The 21858-nt window shown below is 35.2% G+C and overlaps 1 protein-coding gene across 1 annotated transcript in view; it reads right to left on the minus strand.

The window, feature by feature from the left end:
* Positions 1 to 21422, minus strand: part of LOC143250163 (retinal guanylyl cyclase 2-like) — a 74338-nt gene extending 52916 nt beyond the window's left edge. Inside the window, exon 1 of the mRNA XM_076500684.1 lies at positions 20425 to 21422. Coding sequence (XP_076356799.1) covers positions 20425 to 21097 — 673 coding nt within the window. The 5' untranslated portion in view covers positions 21098 to 21422. The remainder of the gene's footprint in view (positions 1 to 20424) is intronic.
* Between the last annotated feature and the right edge of the window lie 436 nt (positions 21423 to 21858).

A 21858-nucleotide genomic window follows, 5' to 3' on the forward strand; every position in this document is an offset into this window, starting at 1 on the left:
GTTAGTTACTTATTTCCTCATATGCATCCGTTTAAATAATTAACAATATGTGGTTATATCTCTTCACTCTACTGATTAAATGTTTACAGTATCCACGAAGAATCTACTCGTTTAGCGATAAATCCTTTATAGGTAAACAACAAAATTGTTGAAGTGTTATTTGAACTACAAACATGCGCTACTCATAAAGTTACAAAACATCTGCGACGTACCGTACTTCATTTCACCAACTCGCATGAATCGAGCATTTAAGAAAATTTCGCTGTGTATGTAATATATATAATAAGCATCAGTCAATTCCATGATGGATTCTTACATTCAATGGATAGTTTATGAAGATGGCGTTATGATAAGTTAGTAATATTTCAATTTATTTACTGTGTTTTGTTCTGTCACAAGTTTACCAGTTAATGTCTAAGTGTGCGAAACACAGATTTAGATATTAATACGTGTATAAAGTATATAAAAGTTAAAATGTATACAGTTATGGAACATGTATTTTTGGATAAATCTTACAACTAACCGTTTAATTACAGTAAACTGGCTACAATTTCACGCTTCGTGGGAAACAAATAACAGTCAAAAATTAGTTTATTTCCTCTTTAAATGTTATTACAAGCTTGAACAATGTTTCAACCTATAGGCTTAAGTTTTCAGCCACGCTAACTGTACTGTACAACATAAACATACTTTGGTAGATAGCTATTATATGGAGATTACACGGTGTAATAGACAACGTTGATCGATCGCTAAACTACTGATAGAGTTATGTACTAATTGGACACATACCTAAATAATAGCCTGATAGAGTGATCAGGTTGATAGATAAATATTTACGTAACTATTCCTATAAATAGGTTCCTCATTAGAGTTCAGAACAGATCGGGCGAATGATTTTCTTTGTCTCAAACAACTTAAAAGGTCTAGAGACATACGGTGAATGTTTGCATCTGTTCTCTATTCTCACCTGTGTAGCAGTAATGTTTGTCCGCGAAAAAGAATTGAATGTGAAAGAATAATAAAACGCTTATATATACTACACTTAATGCACTTTCGCTTTTACTGTCTTAAATAGCTTCACAATACATGCATACAGTTGCTCCGGTCTCTTGCATATAGAAGTTATTTTCAATAGTCTACATCTCGTTATAAATAAATTCCCTCGTGGTTCTACGGGAACCAATAATTTTTTTCTTTAAAGTTAGCGTCTATTTCACTTCTGAAAGATCACGAAAGCAGCCAACCATGAAAATATGTTTAACAAAGCAAGAAATCATTCTAGAGTATAACCACTGTTCCTGGAATAAAATACTTTTCAATCACTTGAATGATATGAAAGGTTAGAAGATAATTTATTGAGTTGTCAAAACGTCTTGGACAGTAATAATAAACCTGCTGATGCAAATGTCGTTTAATCATAGTCATTAAGGCATTTCCATTCCATACTGTTCGTTCTTACATAAAAACATGCCAAAATTGTGATCTAACTTATCCAGGGGGGTTAACCTTATTGCTATGTCTATTTAATCACTCCATTGGTTGCCATGGGTGTCGGCACGTGGTTATGCGTTTTGTATATCAGCAATATTTATTTTCATTAAAAAGAACCTTTGCTGGAACACAAATATATTCGACGACAAAGTAAATTTAAACTTTAGTTCTAGAATTGATGTTCCTATATTTGACTTATGAGGAATAAGCGGTTTTACTACTAAGCAATACTAAAACTGAACCTAAATGACCGACTTCAGTACTATGAGACACTAAACTCTTCATTTAAAAAGCACTTTAATGCCATAGGTTACTACACAATGTGCTAAAGTCTTTACTATAGGATTGTTGTACGTGCTATAATATATTTAAACTTATATTTATAGGGTCCTTGTTGATGCCATAAAATACCAAACTTTTAATAAGAGGACTGTTGCTTGTACTGAAATATATATGATTGATATTTACTCTATGATATATCAAATTATCAATTAAACGACACATACTAAGGTATAAAACAATACTAAGTTGTTACTGATGTTGATGTTATGATGTACTCATTTCTTAGATATACCAAAAGTATTGTTGTCATATAACGTATGAAACTACATATTATTGGATTGGTTTGTTTGAATTTCACGCAAAGCTACACGAAGGCTATCTGCGCTAGCCGTCACTAATTTTGCAGTATAAGACTAGAGGGAAGGCAGTTAGTCATCACCACCCACCGCCAGCTCTTGGGCTACTCATTTTACCAACGAATAGTGGGATTTAGCGTCACATTATAACGCTTCCACGGCTGAAAGGGCGAGCATGTTTGGTGCGGCAGGTATTCGAACTCGCGACCCTCAAATTACGAGTCGAACGTCTTAACCCACCTGGCCATGCCGGGCCTTATTGGATTGGCAGTGGTATTATTCAGTATTTGTTGAATCGACCGTCCGATATATAATATATTCGTCGGTAAAAGTCAGCTTGTGAGCGGTGCGAGGACAACCAAGAAAAGTCAGCGAGTTAGCTTAAGCGAAGTGTAACGATATTAACTCAGAATTAATTTGCTCATCGTAGACTTGGATCGTCAATAAAATTTTCATTTCTATACCGGATATAAAACTCAGCATTGTTTTTAAGTTTGTAAAACTGTAGTTAAAATTCATTATTTGTAATAGTCGTTATTATGAATCGTACTGTAGTTTGTATATTAAAAATGTATTTCTGTTAATAAAGAAAATAGTGTATATCAATCTTGTTGACAAATATCATGAATTTGAGAGATATCAAAATTCAAATAACTGCTAAATTAAAATTAAAATTTCCGGTTGTTTGAAATCGTAATATATAACGTACGTAACATAATAAATCGGAGAATCGTTCTAGATAAGTTAATGCGTAACAATATTATAAATACAGTCTTAGGAGTAAGATTTGGTATATTTTATCACAAACATTGTTCTTGTCAAAAAGATGTTATCGTGAGGTAATACCATCCTCAGATGCGTAACAGAAAGATTTATCTGTATAAATAAATGTTAATATTTTATGTATCTGCTCTTTATACGTCTCCACATTTCTGGATGAATCAGCACCATATTCGACACAGTGATACAGGATAACGTGAAGAAAATCATTAAGAGGTTGAACACCCATCCAATGTCATATTGATAGAATTATTGAGAACAGTATGCCTTTCTTTTCAATACTGGTACCTTTACATATTTGTATTGCAATTTTAATACTTATTATGTTAAGAAAAAATAAACCACAATTTCCTATATTTGTGATATTCATATCCAGGAGTACTGATTTTGTTTTAGATTATACCAAATTCTTCGAGTGATACCTTAAAGCAATATTTCTAGGACTAACAGTGAACAAAAAACATACTTAACTTTACATGAATAATGTTAACAGTCCAAAATCTCAACTCTAGGACTAGTTCTGATGTTTCGGAATAAGTAAGATTTTTGAAACTAGATAAAATTTATAATCAATACTTTAAGAGGGATTTATTTTACAAAGATATGTAAATATTCCTTTTTGGAATTAACGTTAACAACTTGAAGTACAAAGGGAAAATTGGCTTTACTATGTACTACTATAAAATGAGTTTCATCGCACTGGTTCTGCGATAGGCTTAACTCTTTTCCGAATTAATAATGCTAAAAAATAATAAACCTGTAATCTCTTGAGCAGAAGTGAAAAGATGTAATAAGGCTCACAAAGAAGACACAAACGGCAGAGTTTTAGTTGATAAGTAATGAAGGAGGATAAGGACAAACTGGATTAGTAGCGACTCTGTCCTGGAAAACTGATTACTTTGTTCCCAGGAGATATCTGTTTTCATCAATTCATATTTTTAAATGTCTAGAGCTGACAAGAACTTCAGAGAAACGAAAGAAATATCACAGCCCACCCACTGAAAACATTATATCGTGCAAAGATAGTTTTTATCTACTGATTTCGGTAGAGTCTCGAAGTAACAAAGATATTCAGAAACTATTTTAACGTTTAGAAGGCTTTAAAGCACAATTTTATCATCGCCTCTATGTAATACCAGTTGTGTTTGTATGTTTAAAGCTTATCTGCACATAAATACATATGTTTTCTTCAGACTTGTGATTTATTAAAAGTAATGATTACATTCATCATTTATTATTCAATGTAGCCATGGTAACCTAAGTCCACACACATTGGTAGAAATTTTGTAACTTAGAAAAACAAAAAGAGCCATTTGAGATTTGAAGAAATATATGTGCTTAAAGCTATAATTTATACTAAGAAACAAATATATCATATTGATGTATGGTTTTATATATATATATCTGTTGTAAATTACACTTGAACATAGAATTTCTAATAATATGTTTCTTATTATTCAAGCCATCTATCGCACTGTTTCCAGACATATTACAGATAACATTTCTTAGAGGTGCAGCTAGTTCCTTCCTTCTAATTTTCAGTATGGTTTTATAAAATATATATTTAACATATTTAATAACTTAATTTTTGAACGGTCATTAAAACATTCAAATTCCTAACGAGTTGTTTACTGTGACAAAACTCGATTATTTACTGAACTTTATTTGACTTCTTAATTTGAAAAGAAATATAAACATTATATTTACATGTGAAATAGTTCGTACACCAACCTCTTGATAGAATTTCATAAACTGGCCGTTTTGGCATTCACTACTGTAGCTAGAATTACATTTTTCGTTATTGTAGATATATTTATTTATTTATATTTAACTCAAATCTTATTTGTTTGTTTATTCATGTGTACACAATGGAGTAAACAACATTCACATTAGAAGCGTTTGTTTTTCAGGCATAGTTGTCACTAGTTTCGATATGGAGATCAGAGAGAGAGAAGGAAATCACTAGGCATCACAAGCCCTCTAAGAACTTACTCTAAATCGAACAACACGGTTATCTGTCACTCTTATAATGCATCAACAGCTGAAAGTGCGAAACGTATGTGGTATCACCACATTTCTAACCTAAAACCCTCAAATTCCCAGTACAATATCTATGTTCATCCTTAGGTAACACTCTTACACAACAGAAGTCATATGTATATGGATTTGTGTATGTATCTAAAAACCTATCATTTTTAAAAACATATATTTCCGTTCAAATTTGAGTCTCCTATGACTTAGTGGTCATATATTCGAGCAGTGAATGGCTAAAGAAGTTATGTCACCGAGTCTGTTATGAGAGTGTTGTAGTTAATCCCGTTATCTATATTATGAAAAACAAAAAGGTTAATTAATCTGTTTGGGATATAACATTTTCACATTATCATCTAATGTTTTCGTAACAAGTTTTTGGTAGCTATACTTATCATTCTATGATATTATTTCAGTATTTTAGAAGCCTAATTTTGAACCTAAATAAATAAAAATAACCAACACATTTTTTCAAGTATACAACCATTGCATCACTATTTGAAAAACTACAAGAATGACTAATAAAGTGCATCGTCAATTTTTACTAAAACAATATGTTTGAGCTGAAAAAGACAACCTTTACACTCCAAATAAATATTAAATAATATATTTTTATTTAAACCAACGTTTCGCCTTTGCAGCTCATTCACGGTTAATATATATAACTGTTTGATATTAGAATATTCGTTAAGTTATGAAACTGCTCGTAATGTTCTATTTCTTTAGTCGGCCTTACGTACGTCTAACAACATATAAAATTTATTGTTGTTTGATTATTCCTTTAATATTATAGTGTATTTATAATATTAACTATATAACTATACAAACATGTGGCATACATTACTTAAATGAAGTATATAAAATAAAATACAGAGAACCGTAATATGTTTTGTAATTAACTGAAAAAACACAAACAGAAAAATAGAAGCTGCTAAGGAATGATAATAAGTGGAAAGGATACAAAGCTTTCTGCTATGTTTAAAACAAACTGTAAGACTGTTTAATACTCCATAGAATGTAAGTGTTAGACTGATATAAATAGTGTTAAGTGTATTGGTACAATGTGTTGTTTTATGAATGGTGGTTCAGTTACATGCACCACCCACTGTCTCTGTTAACTTTTGTATTTTTTCATTAACTGAGTGTAGCTTCCGTATATTCTCTTTTTAAAATTTTGTTTTTTTTGTAACATAAAAAATGTAAACGGGTTTGGGTTTCTGTGTTTGTGGTCTCATGTTTGTACAGGAAGTGTTATATTAAAATAGTTTGTTTTGGTCATTCGTATTCAACGCACTGATGTGTTCTGAAAAGCGTGTGTGAAAAGGTATTCCAGTTTCTCCAAATATGCATCTCCACATATATTACAAATGATTTGGTAGACCACGTTTTTTATGTGACACGTTTTCTCTAACGTAGCATAGGTTTTTGGCACATCTTTTGTTTGTGAGAATAAAAAATAAACTAATAAATATATCACTGTTTACGTTATGTTGATTGTTAGTTGGGATTTTTTAATAGTTTTACGAATATTGGTTGTGATTGTGTTGTTTGTGAAAGGAACGGCCATTGTAGACGTTTTCTTGTATGCTTTTTTTTGTTGTCCTTTTAGGGTCTGTTGTTGTTACAATGTTTTGTGTTTTTGTGATTTGAAAACATTGTCGATGTAATAATCGGGGTATTCGTTGTACTGATAGTGTTTTAAAGTCATTTTGTACTGTGTGTATAGCATTCTGCAAGGAGCAGTTTCTGTTTATTCTATTAGTTCTCTTACTATGGCTCTCCTTTTGACTGGCTTTGGGTGGTGTGATTTGTAACCGAGAAATATCGGGGTTTGTTTTTTTTTGCACTCTTTGTTATGCATGGAGTTCTGTATTTCTCCGTTTTGAATTTTTAGAGTTACATCTAAGAATGTTAAATATCCTGCGCTTGGTAGTTCTAGTGTAAACTTGACTGTTAGGTGGGCGTTGTTCAGGAAATAGTAAAACTACTGTAATGTTTCTTTTCCGTGATTCTAAATACCAAATATGTCATCGATGTATCTGAACTCATGAATATTATAACAAATATGATTGCTGGTTTGTTACTCGCTTCTATTCCTTTCTTTTAATTGTACAAAGTGTTATAAGCTTAAAATAAGTGTTGTATAGGACACAACTAAGTATTGTACTGATGGTGTTTAATGTGATATTCGCTGGAATGGTGTATTGGTCAAGTGAAAATGTCAATTTATGATACTGTCTATGACTTCTGTGGGTATGGATGGTACAGAGTGCTTACTTCTAAGGGAAGTAAAATGGAGTCAGTGCATATTATTTGTGCAAAAGAATGTATCTTTTCTAAGAGACTTAAAAAGAAACCCTATAACCCGAGGGTTTTTGAAAGGTGGACCTTTCTTCGTCAGTGGCAAACAAATAGGTCTTTAGTATTGGCAAAGTATGATGGAACATATTTTAGGCAAAGTGTAAATGGTTGATCTACTAACCAGGATATGGCTTCTGTTCCAAAGTCATTCGCTGATACTACGGGTCTTAAAGGTAAATTTTGGTTATGTTCTTTAGGGGCTCCATATATTTTAGGCTATGGGAAAGTTTTAATTCTGTGAGTAATTTTTAAGACAAAACGCTTTCTTCTCTTAGATACATAAGTCTCTTTTCTTGGCTTCTTCTTCAACTGTTTTTGTTGGATTTTTCTTTAATGTAGCATAGACAGAAGTGTCTTGAGGTGTCTTCTATTTTACCTTCATAACTGTTTTTGTTGAATTTTTGTTTAATGTAGCATAGACAGAAGTGTCTTGAGGTGTCTTCTATTTTACCTTCATAACTGTTTTTGTTGGATTTTTGTTTAATGTAGCATAGACAGAAGTGTCTTGAGGTGTCTTCTATTTTACCTTCATAACTGTTTTTGTTGGATTTTTGTTTAATGTAGCATAGACAGAAGTGTCTTGAGGTGTCTTCTATTTTACCTTCATAACTGTTTTTGTTGGATTTTTCTTTAATGTAGCATAGACAGAAGTGTCTTGAGGTGTCTTCTATTTTACCTTCATAACTGTTTTGTTGATTTTGTTTAATGTAGCATAGACAGAAGTGTCTTGAGGTGTCTTCTATTTTACCTTCATAACTGTTTTTGTTGGATTTTTGTTTAATGTAGCATAGACAGAAGTGTCTTGAGGTGTCTTCTATTTTACCTTCATAACTGTTTTTGTTGGATTTTTGTTTAATGTAGCATAGACAGAAGTGTCTTGAGGTGTCTTCTATTTTACCTTCATAACTGTTTTTGGTTAAAAACTACAAAACCTTTCACTTTGTCTGATTCCTTTTTGATTAGTTGGTCATTCATTCGGTCTCTGTGTCTGTGGTATCATCGGATAGACAAACGTTGTCTGTGGTATCATAGGATAGACATACGTTGTCTGTAGTATCATAGAATAGACAAACGTTGTCTGTGGTATCGGATAGACGTTGTCTGTATAGACAAACGTTGTCTGTGGTATCATCGGATAGACAAACGTTGTCTGTAGTATCATAGGATAGACAAACGTTGTCTGTGGTATCATCGGATAGACAAACGTTGTCTGTGGTATCATAGGATAGACAAACGTTGTCTGTTGTATCACAGGATAGACAAACGTTGTCTGTGGTATCATCGGATATTTCACTTGTGTTTTCTATGTTTTTGTTTTGACTTTTTTAACGTGTTTGTGTTTCTTTACTTTCATGATGTTATTTTCAGCAGACACTATATATATATAGCTTTTATAATGACGTTAAAATTTATATGCGGGTGTTTTGTAAGTTTTCTACTTAAAGTAAAGTTTGGACCTTTCGCCAAAAGTGACACAGTATTAGATTGAAGTTTATATATTATTTTCTATTGTGGCTGTTTTTTTTTACATTTCTGTGTCTTTTTGTAGTTGTGTCACCGTGTTTTTGCTTTTAAGTGCTAGTAAAGTTGATAGCTTACGTTTATGACGTGTTCACAGGTGTTAATTTCCTCTAACTGGATCTTTCACAAGAATTATTTTAGCCGGTTCCAGAACTGTAGGTTTGTAATTTTGAACTTGAACCGGAATACCTATGTGCTAGTGATAACTTCTCTTTATGTTTGAAAACGTTTGCAGAATAACAAGTCACGAAAACTTCTAAAATAATGAATATTTAAATTCGAAACACTGAAATTCTCAATCCAGTAAATGATTTATTTTTAAGATAAATAAAAATATTTTAAAACTGAACGTAATATATATAAATGTAGACATTAAAAAGAATATATCAGTTAAGGATTTAAGTTCATACGGAAACACATTTAGAGTAATCTATAAAATGTTATTACCTGTGACAGTTATACTTTGCCCATTACTAGCTAGAATGAAAACTTAGCATATAGAACTCTTGCCTTACACTAGGTCACTAAAACTTAGGGTTGTGGTATTCATATCAAATAGTTTATTTAAAGGACGTCATACATTCCAAATAACTTACTGTATATTAAGTTAACTTTTAATGGACTGTATATACAGTTTTGTCGCCCCTTTCACTTTTGCATATAAACTACTTTATCAATGTGATAAAAGCAATAAAGCAGAGGTGCTATTCATACTTTGTCAAATAGTATGAGCCAAGAAATGGTAAATTGTTATTTAAATGTTAACACAACACTAAAAAAAGTTAATTAGTCTCTAATTTTACTACAAGACAACGAATCTAGAGTGCTCAATTATACCTTAAATATTATTCAACTAATATTTTTATATATCCACTTTGAACACTGATTTGAAAGGTGATTTGAGATTGTTCTACAAATTAACAAAAGTAAAATTGCTATTTTAACTGTTAAACTAACTTTCTAAATGTATGATTAGATTTCCACAACATATCAACAGGTTCCTTTTACCATACCTTTATTACACATTAATAGAGCATTACTGTTTCTTCTTTTATAGTTGTGTATGTTTCCCAGTGGTGAATTTGAAGGATTCTGACGCTAAAAATTCATATTTTAATTCTCTCGATATATATACAGTGCTGTGTAAAAGTGTTAAAACAAAGTCAAACATTCGATTTCAGGCTACTTTCAAAGAACAACAGAAGGTAAATCACAGGTGAAACATCAACATTCTATTAATCATACAACAGGAACTCAGTGGAAATGCTTAAGTTTTGCAAGCAGTTAATATTTTGTGTGCCCGGCATGGTTGAGCGCGTTAGGCGTGCCACTCGTAATCCGAAGGTGGCGGGTTCGCATCCGGGGCGCGCTAAACATCCTCGCCCTTTCAGCTGTGGGGGCGTTATAATGTGACGGTCAATCCCACTATTCTTTGGTAAAAGAGTAGCCCAAGACTTGGTGGTGATGACTAGCTGCCTTCCCTCTAGTCTTACACTGGAAAATAAGGGACGGCTCAGGTTTATCCTCCTGGTTGGGAGTTGTGCGGTAGGCTAATAATCTACTCACTTAAAAAACTAGTCTGTTAATGAATCCGCAAGCGATTGCAGCCCTATGTTCCTTCATGGAATCGAGAGGCATAATAATAATATTTTGTGCGTCCTCACTTTTTAATAATTGCAGATAGTCTAAGTTATTGTTGTAACATTTAATAAAAGTGTCTTTTGGGATTTTACTCCAAATACCTCTAATATACTCCTATAAAGTTTTTTTAAGTAACCTTTGATTTGTCAAGTTTTTTATTCGTCAAATACCAGTTATTCTCGACTGAGTTGAGATCGGGGCTCTGTAGGGGTCATTGTGCCATTTAAATGAGTGCATCAGTTTCTTTCATCGGTTGGTGGACAGTTTAGGGTCATTATCTCCTTGGCAGTAAACTCTTTCAGCAATAATGCGCAAACCACTGGATATACTGTGTATCTGATAGTACTTGTACTGGTCTATTATTTCACCTATTTTACTAATATCTCCTGTCGTCTCAGTAAAAAAAAAAATACCCCTAGACCATCACACTGCCTCCCTTATGCTTCATGGCAGATGATATGCATTGAGGTAAGTATCTTCCACTTTCTGTCGAATATACAATCTACACTTTGAACCAAATATTTCAAACTTAGAGATCGGCTTTAACTATTACACAACCAAAAGTCCATTATCGTTTAATCTTTTTGATACTGTAGATCTAGACACTTTTCTATCATTTAGTACAGGGGTTCCCAACCGGTGGGTCGCGACCCTTGGCAGGGGAGTCGCGTAGCCTTGTTAGAAGTAGCTTGGGATAACATTAATTTTATTTCATCAATTACATTTTCATGCTCTTACATTTTTTTTGTTTCGATGCAAAGCAAAACGTGTGCTACGTTAGTTCAATGTCATTAGGTGATATTATGGGTGTATGTATGCGTGCCTCTGAGTGAATGTGCCTGTGTGAATGTGTATGTATCTGCAACTGTATGTATGTGTGTACTAGTGAGTAGCGAGTATGTGAGTGCACGCGCATGTACGTATGCTTGTGTGTCTGTTTAGCTGTGATTAAGTGTGTGTGTGCTCGCCGTCGACACGTGAGTCACATGTCCGTTGCTGATTGGTGGATGACGAATCGCGCGACTGGCCACGCTCCCTTCCCTCCCAATACTTACCCCATCATTACTCTACCTGCACCCCCCACAAGTAGTCAGTGTAAGATCTACAGTTGCCAAAGCGTTCATTATTCAACATTTTTATTTTATTTTAACAAGGAGATAAGTAAGCAGTAGAGATGAGTTGTGTCCATGGCTAAACGGCGCAGATACTCAGAATGTTACCTCAACATTGGCTTCACCACTGTGCTCACCAACGACGGCATCGAGAAACCACAGTGTGTTTTGTGCCATGCTGTCCTGAGTGCAGAGTCAATGAAACCATCAAAACTCAAGCGTCATCTCTAGACGAAACATCCAGAACACGCAAAGAAGGGTTTGGATTTCTTCAAACGGCATGAACGGTGTCTTAAGAGCCAAAGAACTGATAGAAGTGGGTCGTTTCAGCAGCAGAGTGCAGCCGCAGTGGAAGCTTCATATGAGATTGCATTCGAAATTGCTAAACAAAAAAAGCCTCACACGATTGGAGAAACACTTCTTAAACCCTGCATGATGAAAGCAGTAAATCTTATTCTTAGAGAAGCCAGTGCAAAGAAGATGCAGCAAGTATCCCTGTCAAATAGTACTATACAGAGGCGCATTTCTAAAATGTCTATGGATGTGAAGGAACAGGTTTTGACTGAAATCAAGGGTTCCCCTTTGTTCTCCTTTCAGCTCGACGAGTCAACAGATGTAAGTTAATGTTCTCAGTTGCTTGTCTTCGTGAGATACATTAATTCTGGTGACATCAAAGACGAATTCTTATTCTACAGTGCACTTGAAACCACAGCAAAAAGCTGATGATGTCATGGAAAAAGTTTCAACTTTTTTCAAGACGACGATCTTCAATGGGAAAACGTGTGTGGGGTTTGTACGGATGGGGCGCCGGCTATGCTGGGATCGAAATCAGGATTCCAGTCGAGATTGAAGAAGCTAGCACCTCAAGCAAAGGGCATCCACTGCATGATTCACCGATATGCTCTCGCCAGTAAGACTCTCCCTGCCTCTCTGCAGGAAGTGCTTGAATCTGTAATCAAAATTGTAAATTATGTGAAGACTCAAGCACTCAACACTCGCCTATTCAAAGAACTATGCAAAGACATGAATGCTGACCACGAAGTCCTTCTCTTCTACACAGCAGTACGTTGGTTATCGAAAGTAAACTTTATTAATCGTGTCTTTGAAATGAAAGATGAAATAAAGCTATTTCTGGAGACTCAAGAAAGGAAAGATCTTGTACTCACTTCGAAGATGAAGCATGGAATAAAAGGGTTGCGTACCTAGCCGACATTTTTGACCAGCTGAACAAGCTCAATTTGAAGCTTCAAGGAAGGGAAACACATGTTCTCCTTTTTCAAGATAGTCTTCGGGCCTTTGTTTCCAAACTGCAGAACTGGCATCGGAAAACCAATCTTGGAAACATCGCTATGTTTGAAAAACTTTGTGGAGTGACGGATGAGTCTCAAATCCAACTGGATCAATTCTTCAAGGATGAGATTACCGAACATCTTCAGTCTCTAGAAAAGGAAGTCGAGCGTTACTTCCCTGAGCTATCACAGGAACAGGAGGCCCTGGTAAGGAACCCATTTTGTACTGAACTTGATGTATCCAGCATCCCAGATGATATCCAAGATGAATTTCTGGATCTAAGGAACAACTCTTCAGCTCATGATCTCTTCAAGGTGAAATCCGTGACTCAGTTCTGGTGCGCTATGTATCAGTCATACTCCAAAGTCAGCATGATAGCTTTACGTGTCCTTGTTCCATTTGCTTCTACTTACTTGTGTGAGGCAGGATTCTCTACTCTTGTCAATATAAAAAACAAAGGATAAGAATAGATTGGATGTTGGAGATGACATGAGACTGGCTCTAACAAACGCTCGGCCACGAATTTCAAAGCTTGCTGCTTAAATGCAACATCAGGCATCTCACTAGCTGGGTTGGATAGCTGTTTAAACCTATGTTAATATTATTTTAAGAAATATATTTCTTTTTGTGAATTCAGGTTGGACCAATGTGATTTAATTTGCTAATAAATAATTACAGAATTTTAAAATATTTTTTAGATATTTCTTTCCCTCTCCTTCAGAGAAAATAAAAGAAAAATTAAGCTGCTGATAGTAAGCCCTAAGTAGGGGGTCACATGGGTTTCAAACTTTTAGGTAAGGGGTCGCGAGTGCCAAAAGGTTGGAAACCCCTGATTTAGTACATGGTTGCTTATCTCATGCTTGTAGTCAATGGCAGTCTTCCTTCTGTCCCGAAGGCTGCATAAACAAAGATACTGAACATCAGTGTCATTGAGTTTAGGTGTTCTGCTTCTTCCTTTCCTATTTTCAAATTTATTGTACGGTCTTATAATCTAAGGTGTACTTGACAGTGTTTGGGGAGTATTTCAAATCTGCAGCAGTTTATCGGAGAGTCCAACCAACATAACGTGAAGCTTTTATGCGAACTCTTTGCTCTACTGACAGTTCTCTTCGCTTTTTGAGCCGTGACATGACAATAAAACATAATATACAATGTTAAATATTGTTTTTATCAAGGCTTATTTGTTGAGTGCTATGAATTTGATTTCTTCTAGCATAAACCAGTAGCTTCTTTCTTTATAGTTAGTACACTGAATGGGGGTATCATAGCACTTATTTCAGATCCTAATTTGATTAATATGTTCATTCAAGCAAAATCCTTCTGTTCCTTTGATACAAGTTATGATAATTCTAAAAAATGATACGTATTTTTACTATGGCTCATTTAATTGTCAACATGGATCAGTGAAGCATTACTATAGCATTGTAATTTACATTCTGTAATAGTATGGAAGAATTAGCACCATAAAATAAAAAGAATGACAAAATATTCTCTTGTCCTAACACTTTTACACAGTATAGTGTACAGTAGCTTTGTGATTAATAATAAATTAGCCCCTTTCTCTCTCTCATTTAATTTCTAGTTTTGAAATTATACTATTTATGCTTTTTTTTCATTATTAATTACTTTTAGCATTTGATCTATCAATAAGCCAGTCAGTAGTCATGCCAGGTAAAACGTCATTAACCAATTAATTTTACTATTTGGTCTATCAATAAGCCAGGCAGGAATCATGCTAGCCGAAACGCTATTTACCAGCTAATTTTAGCACTTGATCTATCAATAAGACAGGCAGGAATATTATCAGGCGAAACGTTATTTATAAATTATTTTTATTATTTGATTTATCAATAAGCCAGCCAGGAATCATCCCAGATGAAATGGCATTTATCAATTAATTTTAGCATTTGATCTATCAATAAGCCACGCAGGAATCACGTCAGGCGAAGCTCTATTACCAGCAATAGGTAATAAGTATACTTGATATTTGTTTTGTTCTACGAAGAAAGAAAATAAAAAGACAACAAGTTTCTGTTTCACTAAACACTATTACTAATTATTCATTACTGAACAAATTAAAACGAATACTATTCTTTTATTTGTATAACAGTTAAGGAATAGTTTGTTTAACATCTCTGTTTTCCTTAAATTATATAAATAAACATAAAAACACTAAAAATATGAAATTTCAGAATAATTATATTAGAATTTCTCAGTTTTTAGTTCTTTGTGCTTTCTTTAATGCCCTCCAATGAAACAGCAATATATCCGTGGGCTTAAAACAATAGAAACCGGGTTTCAATACCAGTGGTGGCCAGAACATAGATGGCTCGTTGTGTAAGTTTGTGCTTAATTTCGAACAAATCAAAACTTTCTAACTATCAACGAAGAACGGAACAGTTATTAGAAACCAATTTCTACAATTCACTTTTTTGTTGAGAATTCTTTCATTATATTATAAAAGTCGTTTCATGCGATCTTTTTGTGCGTTTTTGTCTTTTTTATTACGTGCAAAGCTACATGAGGGGCATCTGCGCTAGTCGTCCTTAAGTCAGCAGGGTGCTAAGTTTGATCCAACTAGCTTATTAATATTGGGCCCGGCATGGCCACGTGGGTTAAGGCGTTCGACTCGTAATCTGAGGGTCGCGGATTCGAATTCCCGTCGCACCAAACAAACTCGCCCTTTCAGCCGTGGGTACGTTATACTGTGACGGTCAATTCCACTATTCGTTTGTGAAAGAGTAGCCCGAGAGTTGGGCTACTTAAGTTCACTGCTTATGTGTCAGTCTTAGCAAAACATACTGTGTCGTATGGAAACAGCCAAGTGAACATAAACCAAATTCATGTTTTGTTTTTTGTTGTTTTTTTTATGGTTTGTGGAAAACTCGTTTTCTGAAAACGCCAAGAACCTAACATTAGCATATCACAAGCAATTAAGAACAAACGTAATATAACTGGTTTGTTTGTTTTTGAATTTCGTGCAAAGCCAGACGAGGGCTATCTGCACTAGCAATCCCCAGTTTAGCAGTGTAAGCTTGGGCTACTCTTTTACCAACGAATAATAGGATTGATCGTCACATTATTACGCCCCACGGTTGAAAGGGCAAGCATATTTGGTATTACTGGGATTCGTACCCTCGACCTTTAAATTTCGAGTTGAGCGCCTTGATCATATGGCCATGCTGGGCCTCATACAACTGAAAATAATAAACTTACAAAAGCCGAAATATGTGAAAAATGAGACAAAACGGTTGGAAAAGGAAATCCCACGTGGAAGACACTTTCAGGGTGGTGATAAACATAGAGAAAGGTGGTTATAAAGCTCACTGTACCATCTCTAAAAAAGAATAACAAAACAGTGCTGGATACATCGTAAATGTTGTTTGCAATCTCGTAGCCTAGAAAGTGGGGAGGTTCAACTTTAACTCCATAGGCTAATAAACGTTTGCCCGACTTGATTTCTACCCAGGCTTTTACAAAGTCAGGATATGATGGTTAACAATTTTCATGATTATTGATGGTAATAGTATTGCTTGCTTACAACTGAGAGTACCATAGAGTTTTAAGAAATACACAAATGCAATAATGAAAACGTCTCCCGCTGGAACAGTAGTAAGTTTCCAAAATTACAACCCTAAAATCAGGGGTTCGATTCCCCTCGATGGACACAGCAGATAGCCACGTATGGCTTTGTTATAAGAAAAATACAGACAAACAATAATAAAAACACCAAAAATTACCGCCTTTAAAAAAACTGGTATCAGCAGACATACCACTGTGTTACTGGGGGACGTTAACTATTTAAGAATGATTCACAGTGGAGAATTTTCTATTTCTTAGATATCTTTAGCAAAACTTTTTTATAGAGTTTCCAAACTATGTTTTGTCCTCTTTCGTTTGCTAAGATATTTTGTTGGTTTTAATAAAAAAAACTATTAACATTCCTTGTAATCTGAATGATATTATAGATTTATAGCTTAAAATCAGATCCTTTTGACGCAGCAACTAAAAATGAACACATTTGCACTAATTCACGTTAATTTAATGAAACTATTAACAATAATTGGTTTAATGAATAAACTTAGTATTCCGAAAATTGTTTAATCTCGAACTCTAAGTTCAAGAGTAGTCCAGCCCAATTTACACTCTGATCAACACGTGTAATTGGGTTATACTAATTTGGGAAGATTCCATTCCTCATCAGAAACCCTGAGTACGAGTTAACCAAAGAGAGATAAATTCATAGTGTCTAACAAAACACGTTCACAACAACAGTATCTTTGAATGGGTGGTTTGTTTAACGGTACCAATATAATGTAATCTCTATTACAGTGATTTTAGAATAAACAAAAACCGTTGGTTTCCAAACCCCTCCAACTGAATGATTATTACCAGTATTTGAAATCTATAAGCTTTTAAAAAGTGCTTCGAGTTTTCCAGTCACTGTAAACAATATTTTACCGACTATTAACAAGTAATTTTTATCTTTTCCTCATCTATAAAATCATAAGCTACTCCGACCACTGTCAACAATAACCATTAAATTCAACTGTTAACAATTACTTTTGTTTTCGTAGCTATGTTGTAAGCAACATAATCCATTACTTTATGAATGTGTCTCTATTATCTACCACAGCGCGGAAAAAAAAATTAATTTAACCCGCGCAACATAGGCGATCGGTGTCACGTGACATGCCAAGTCATGTCACTGATTAAATATGGCAACCCTTAGTACCATTCATCATCTTGTTTGTGCACATTTCTCTGCTTACAAAAGAAAATAGCGAAGGGATTATGGATAATAGCCTAGTTAGATTACGGACATTAAAATTCGAGGTCTGTCACATTAACTTTCCACGGATATTAAAACAAATCCTACAGAAGAGCTATCAATGATAGTGAGTCTGAAAGAGCGTTTCGGCCATAACGATAATATTACTAATGTTTCTTTCGAGGGCACTTTCACACTGTTTTCCAAAGAAGTGGAAACAACAAAACTATTTGACATCAAAAAGAATTGCTTCAGTAGTTTTATATAATGAACTTTCAGCCTGATAAAACATTTAAAAGTTACAAACCTGTTCCAAAGTTTGAAAAATGTTCTTTTAAAAAAAACAACAATTCCCTTAACTTTTTAATCTCACGATTCATATAAATATACATGTTCTCATTTTTATAGTTTTAACACTATATTTTGTTTTTAACTTATAACATTATATTATATATGCACATATATATATTGTCATATTGTACTGGTCTCTCAGTGAGTGCCCCCAGAGTAGTATGTCTGAAGACTCACAACACCAGAAACAGTGTTGGTGGACAAAGCACAGATAGCATTTTGCGTAGCTTGTTTCTTAGTTATAAACAAAAACAAATACAAATACTCTAGGGGGGCAATAAACTTATAGATTTACAACGCTAAAATCAGGGGTTCGAATTTCTTCGGTGGACACAGCAGATAGTCCGATGTGGCTTTGCTATCAGAAAACATACACACACTACACAGTGACAATGTATTATAACATCCGTTCTAATATTATATCTAATCAATTTTACTGACTTTGGTAAATTTCAAACGAGTTTCACTCTCTTCGCCTTTTCTTCATATTCAAAATAATATGTGACACGTTCAACCAATAAGCGAACACACAACAAAGACTTTTGTTGAGGCCCGGCATGGCCTAGCGCGTAAGGCGTGCGACTCGTAATCCGAGGGACGCGGGTTAGCGCCCGCGTCGCGCTAAACATGCTCGCCCTCCCAGCCGTGGGGGTGTATAAGGTGACGGTCAATCCCACTATTCGTTGGTAAAGAGTAGCCCAAGAGTTGGCGGTGGGTGGTGATGACTAGCTGCCTTCCCTCTAGTCTTACACTGCTAAATTAGGGACGGCTAGCACAGATAGCCCTCGAGTAGCTTTGTGCGAAATTCCCAAACAAACAAAAAACAAGACTTTTGTTGATTCTGACTTTTCGAAACGTACCGAAACATCTCCATTCTAAAAGTCAAGTTTAAAGTAGTTCATTCAATACTGTTGTATCTAACTATTACAGTTAAGTGTCAGCAGGTCTGGTAGCAACATGCTGTGAATAGTTTACAACGAAACTTATTTCGGAGAAATTAGGAAAATAAATATTATCAAATTCTACAGACAGTAACGTTCAGTTATGAATAATGAAAAACTAATAAATAAAGTGTGTATCTACTAAACACTTGTAGTACTGTAAAAGTACCGAGCACTAACGGTTAGGCCCGGAATATCCGTGCAAAGCTACACAAAAAGCAGTTTGCTCGAAATCGTCCCTAATTTTGAACTGACAGATTAGATGGAAGGCAGCTAACTAACACCATCTACCGCCAACAGTTGAGCTACTCCTGTTTTACCAAATACTGGGATTTGACTTTCACTCTTATACGAAGCTACAATTTTAAATTGCGAATGGATTTCTGTACCAATGGACCGCAAAACCTGAACCCATGGATTTACAGTCCAAGGACGCTAACCACTAAGCCAGACTCGGTCCATCTATGTTTGTTTTTTTCGCGCCCGCGTCGCGCTAATTTCCCAGCCGTGGGGGCGTATAATGTGACGGTCAATCCCACTTTTCGTTGGTAAAGAGTAGCGCAACGCTACTCACTGCTAAATTAGAGGGATAGCTATCTGCGCTAGCCGTTCCCCATTTAGCAGTGTAAGACTAGAGAAAAGGCAGCTAGTCATCACCACCCACCGCCAACTCTTGGGCTACTCTTTTACCAACGAATAGTGGGATTTACCGTCACATTATAACGCCCCTACGGCTGAAAGGTCCAGCATGTTTGGTGCAACAGGGATTCGAGCCCGCGACACAACTTATCGTAGAGAAATTCAATTCATAATTAGTCTAGGCCAGCTACACTAGACAATATATTTTTAAATCTAACAGAATTCTCTGCCTTCTTTTATTTAGAATTGCCTTTAAAGGGCCCGGCATGGCCAAGCGCGTTAAGGCGTGCGACTCATAATCTGAGGGTCGCGGGTTCGCATCCCCGTCGCGCCAAACATGCTCGCCATTTCAGCCGTGGGGGCGTTATGATGTGACGGTCAATCCCACTATTCGTTGGTAAAAGAGTAGCCCAAGAGTTGGCGGTGGGTGGTGATGACTAGCTACCTTCCCTCTAGTCTTACACTGCTAAATTAGGGACGGCTAGCACAGATAGCCCTCGAGTAGCTTTGTGCGAAATTCAAAAACAAACAAACAAACAAACAAAGCCTTTAAAGTGTTATTTTTGTTTGTTTGTGTATCATTGATATGCTAAATACATTTTTTCACTACTTTAATTAATTTTAAAACTTTAGTTCATTTCTATTTTGAAATCGTATATTTTGTTATATTTGATTTTGGTTAAAATTAATCCACTATATTTAGTATATGTAGAAAATTAAACTACAACTGATTAAGTAAACTTGATATATTTAATATATATATATATTTAATTCAACTACAACTTATTAAGTTACTCAAGAGGACCAGTATTTAACCATTTCAAATCCTAGTGTAAAGATACGTTTCGTTTCTGTACCTTTAACAGGTGCTCTTATGGTCGACATCAAATTCTTGATCTCTTCTACTGACGATCTAATATCTAAGAGGATAAAATCACGGACGACAAATCCTTGATTTCTAATGGCGGAGTCCAGTTGTTCGGCTAGCCGGCGCCAAGTCTGATCATTAGGCACTAGCAACACAGAATACTTCCAGCGCAATTCTGCAACTAATGTCGCCACAGCTCGAGCAGTTGCAGCAGCTGAGGGTACAGTGCGGGCAAAGGTTGGATAAAGTGCCTTGTCAGACAACGAAGAAGCTACACAACTCCATGAAACATACAACTTCCCATGGACACTGGCCAGCGAGGCTGCAGCCTCACAGACATGGTCAGCTACAGCTCCTACCACAGCTTGAATATTCTTTTCCTTCAAGGCCTTGACAAAAGGATAAAGATATCCACTGCGACACTGTGGTAGTGGTTGGACACTTTCTAACTTAACATTAGTCACTCTGACACACCATTTCAGTTCAGATTGATTCATGGCACGGGACATCACTTGGTCCAAGATGGAGAAGTTTTCAGAACATTCTCTATCATACTGGAGAATCACTGCCTTGTACTGACCAGCAATGGACAGTTTTGGTGGACTGAAATAGAAAACGCGAAGTAAAAAGATCACAAGAATATCTAGGCTAAGAACCTTCATGTGTTACTTTTCGTACTTTCTGTAAAAGTCTGTTGACTCAATACACATATCTTCCCCCCGCTAGTACAGCGATAAGTCTACGGATTTACAACACTAAAATCAGGAGTTCGATTCCTGATGTGGCTTTGCTATAAGAAAACACTCACGAACATATGTCAGTACACCATCGTTACTAACACAACTTAGCAGTAGGAAAAAACCTGTTGTATTTGTCCATCTTTCTTACGAAATGTGCAAAGCTATACAACGTTTATCAGCTCTTAAAATATTGTTATATGCTTTTGTAGCAAACAAAGGAATGCGAAATCATTTCGTTTGTAGAGAAAACATGTTAACAGCAAGTACTCAAATGATGACAGCAACACTAATTCGACGGAGAGCAGGTAATCTAAAGAGAATAAGGAGAGGAAACTAGCAGCTACCGCCCTCTTGTGAGCAATGATGAAACTTTACTGAACTCGATGCAGTTCGGTGAAAAATATTACTAATTGAAAGCCATTTGTTTGTAAAGAAATGTTGTAGTTTCCAGTTTTCTTTTGCAAATCTATCCATATACACACTCATATATAAAGAAAGAAAGTATATATTTAAAGACAAGACATCGCTTTTGTATTTATGTTCATGTTGTTGTTTTTTAATTGTGTAGTAACAACACACTAAATGAGATTTTTAGAGCATCGGTGTTCAGATCTGACCCCCACTCACACCTTTCGCCAGAGAAGGAGGTACTGTCCGTTTGTGCATCTATTTTTCACAAGTGC

The sequence above is a fragment of the Tachypleus tridentatus genome, chromosome 1, assembly GCF_004210375.1.
Source record: "Tachypleus tridentatus isolate NWPU-2018 chromosome 1, ASM421037v1, whole genome shotgun sequence".
Taxonomy (NCBI): Eukaryota; Metazoa; Arthropoda; class Merostomata; order Xiphosura; family Limulidae; genus Tachypleus; species Tachypleus tridentatus.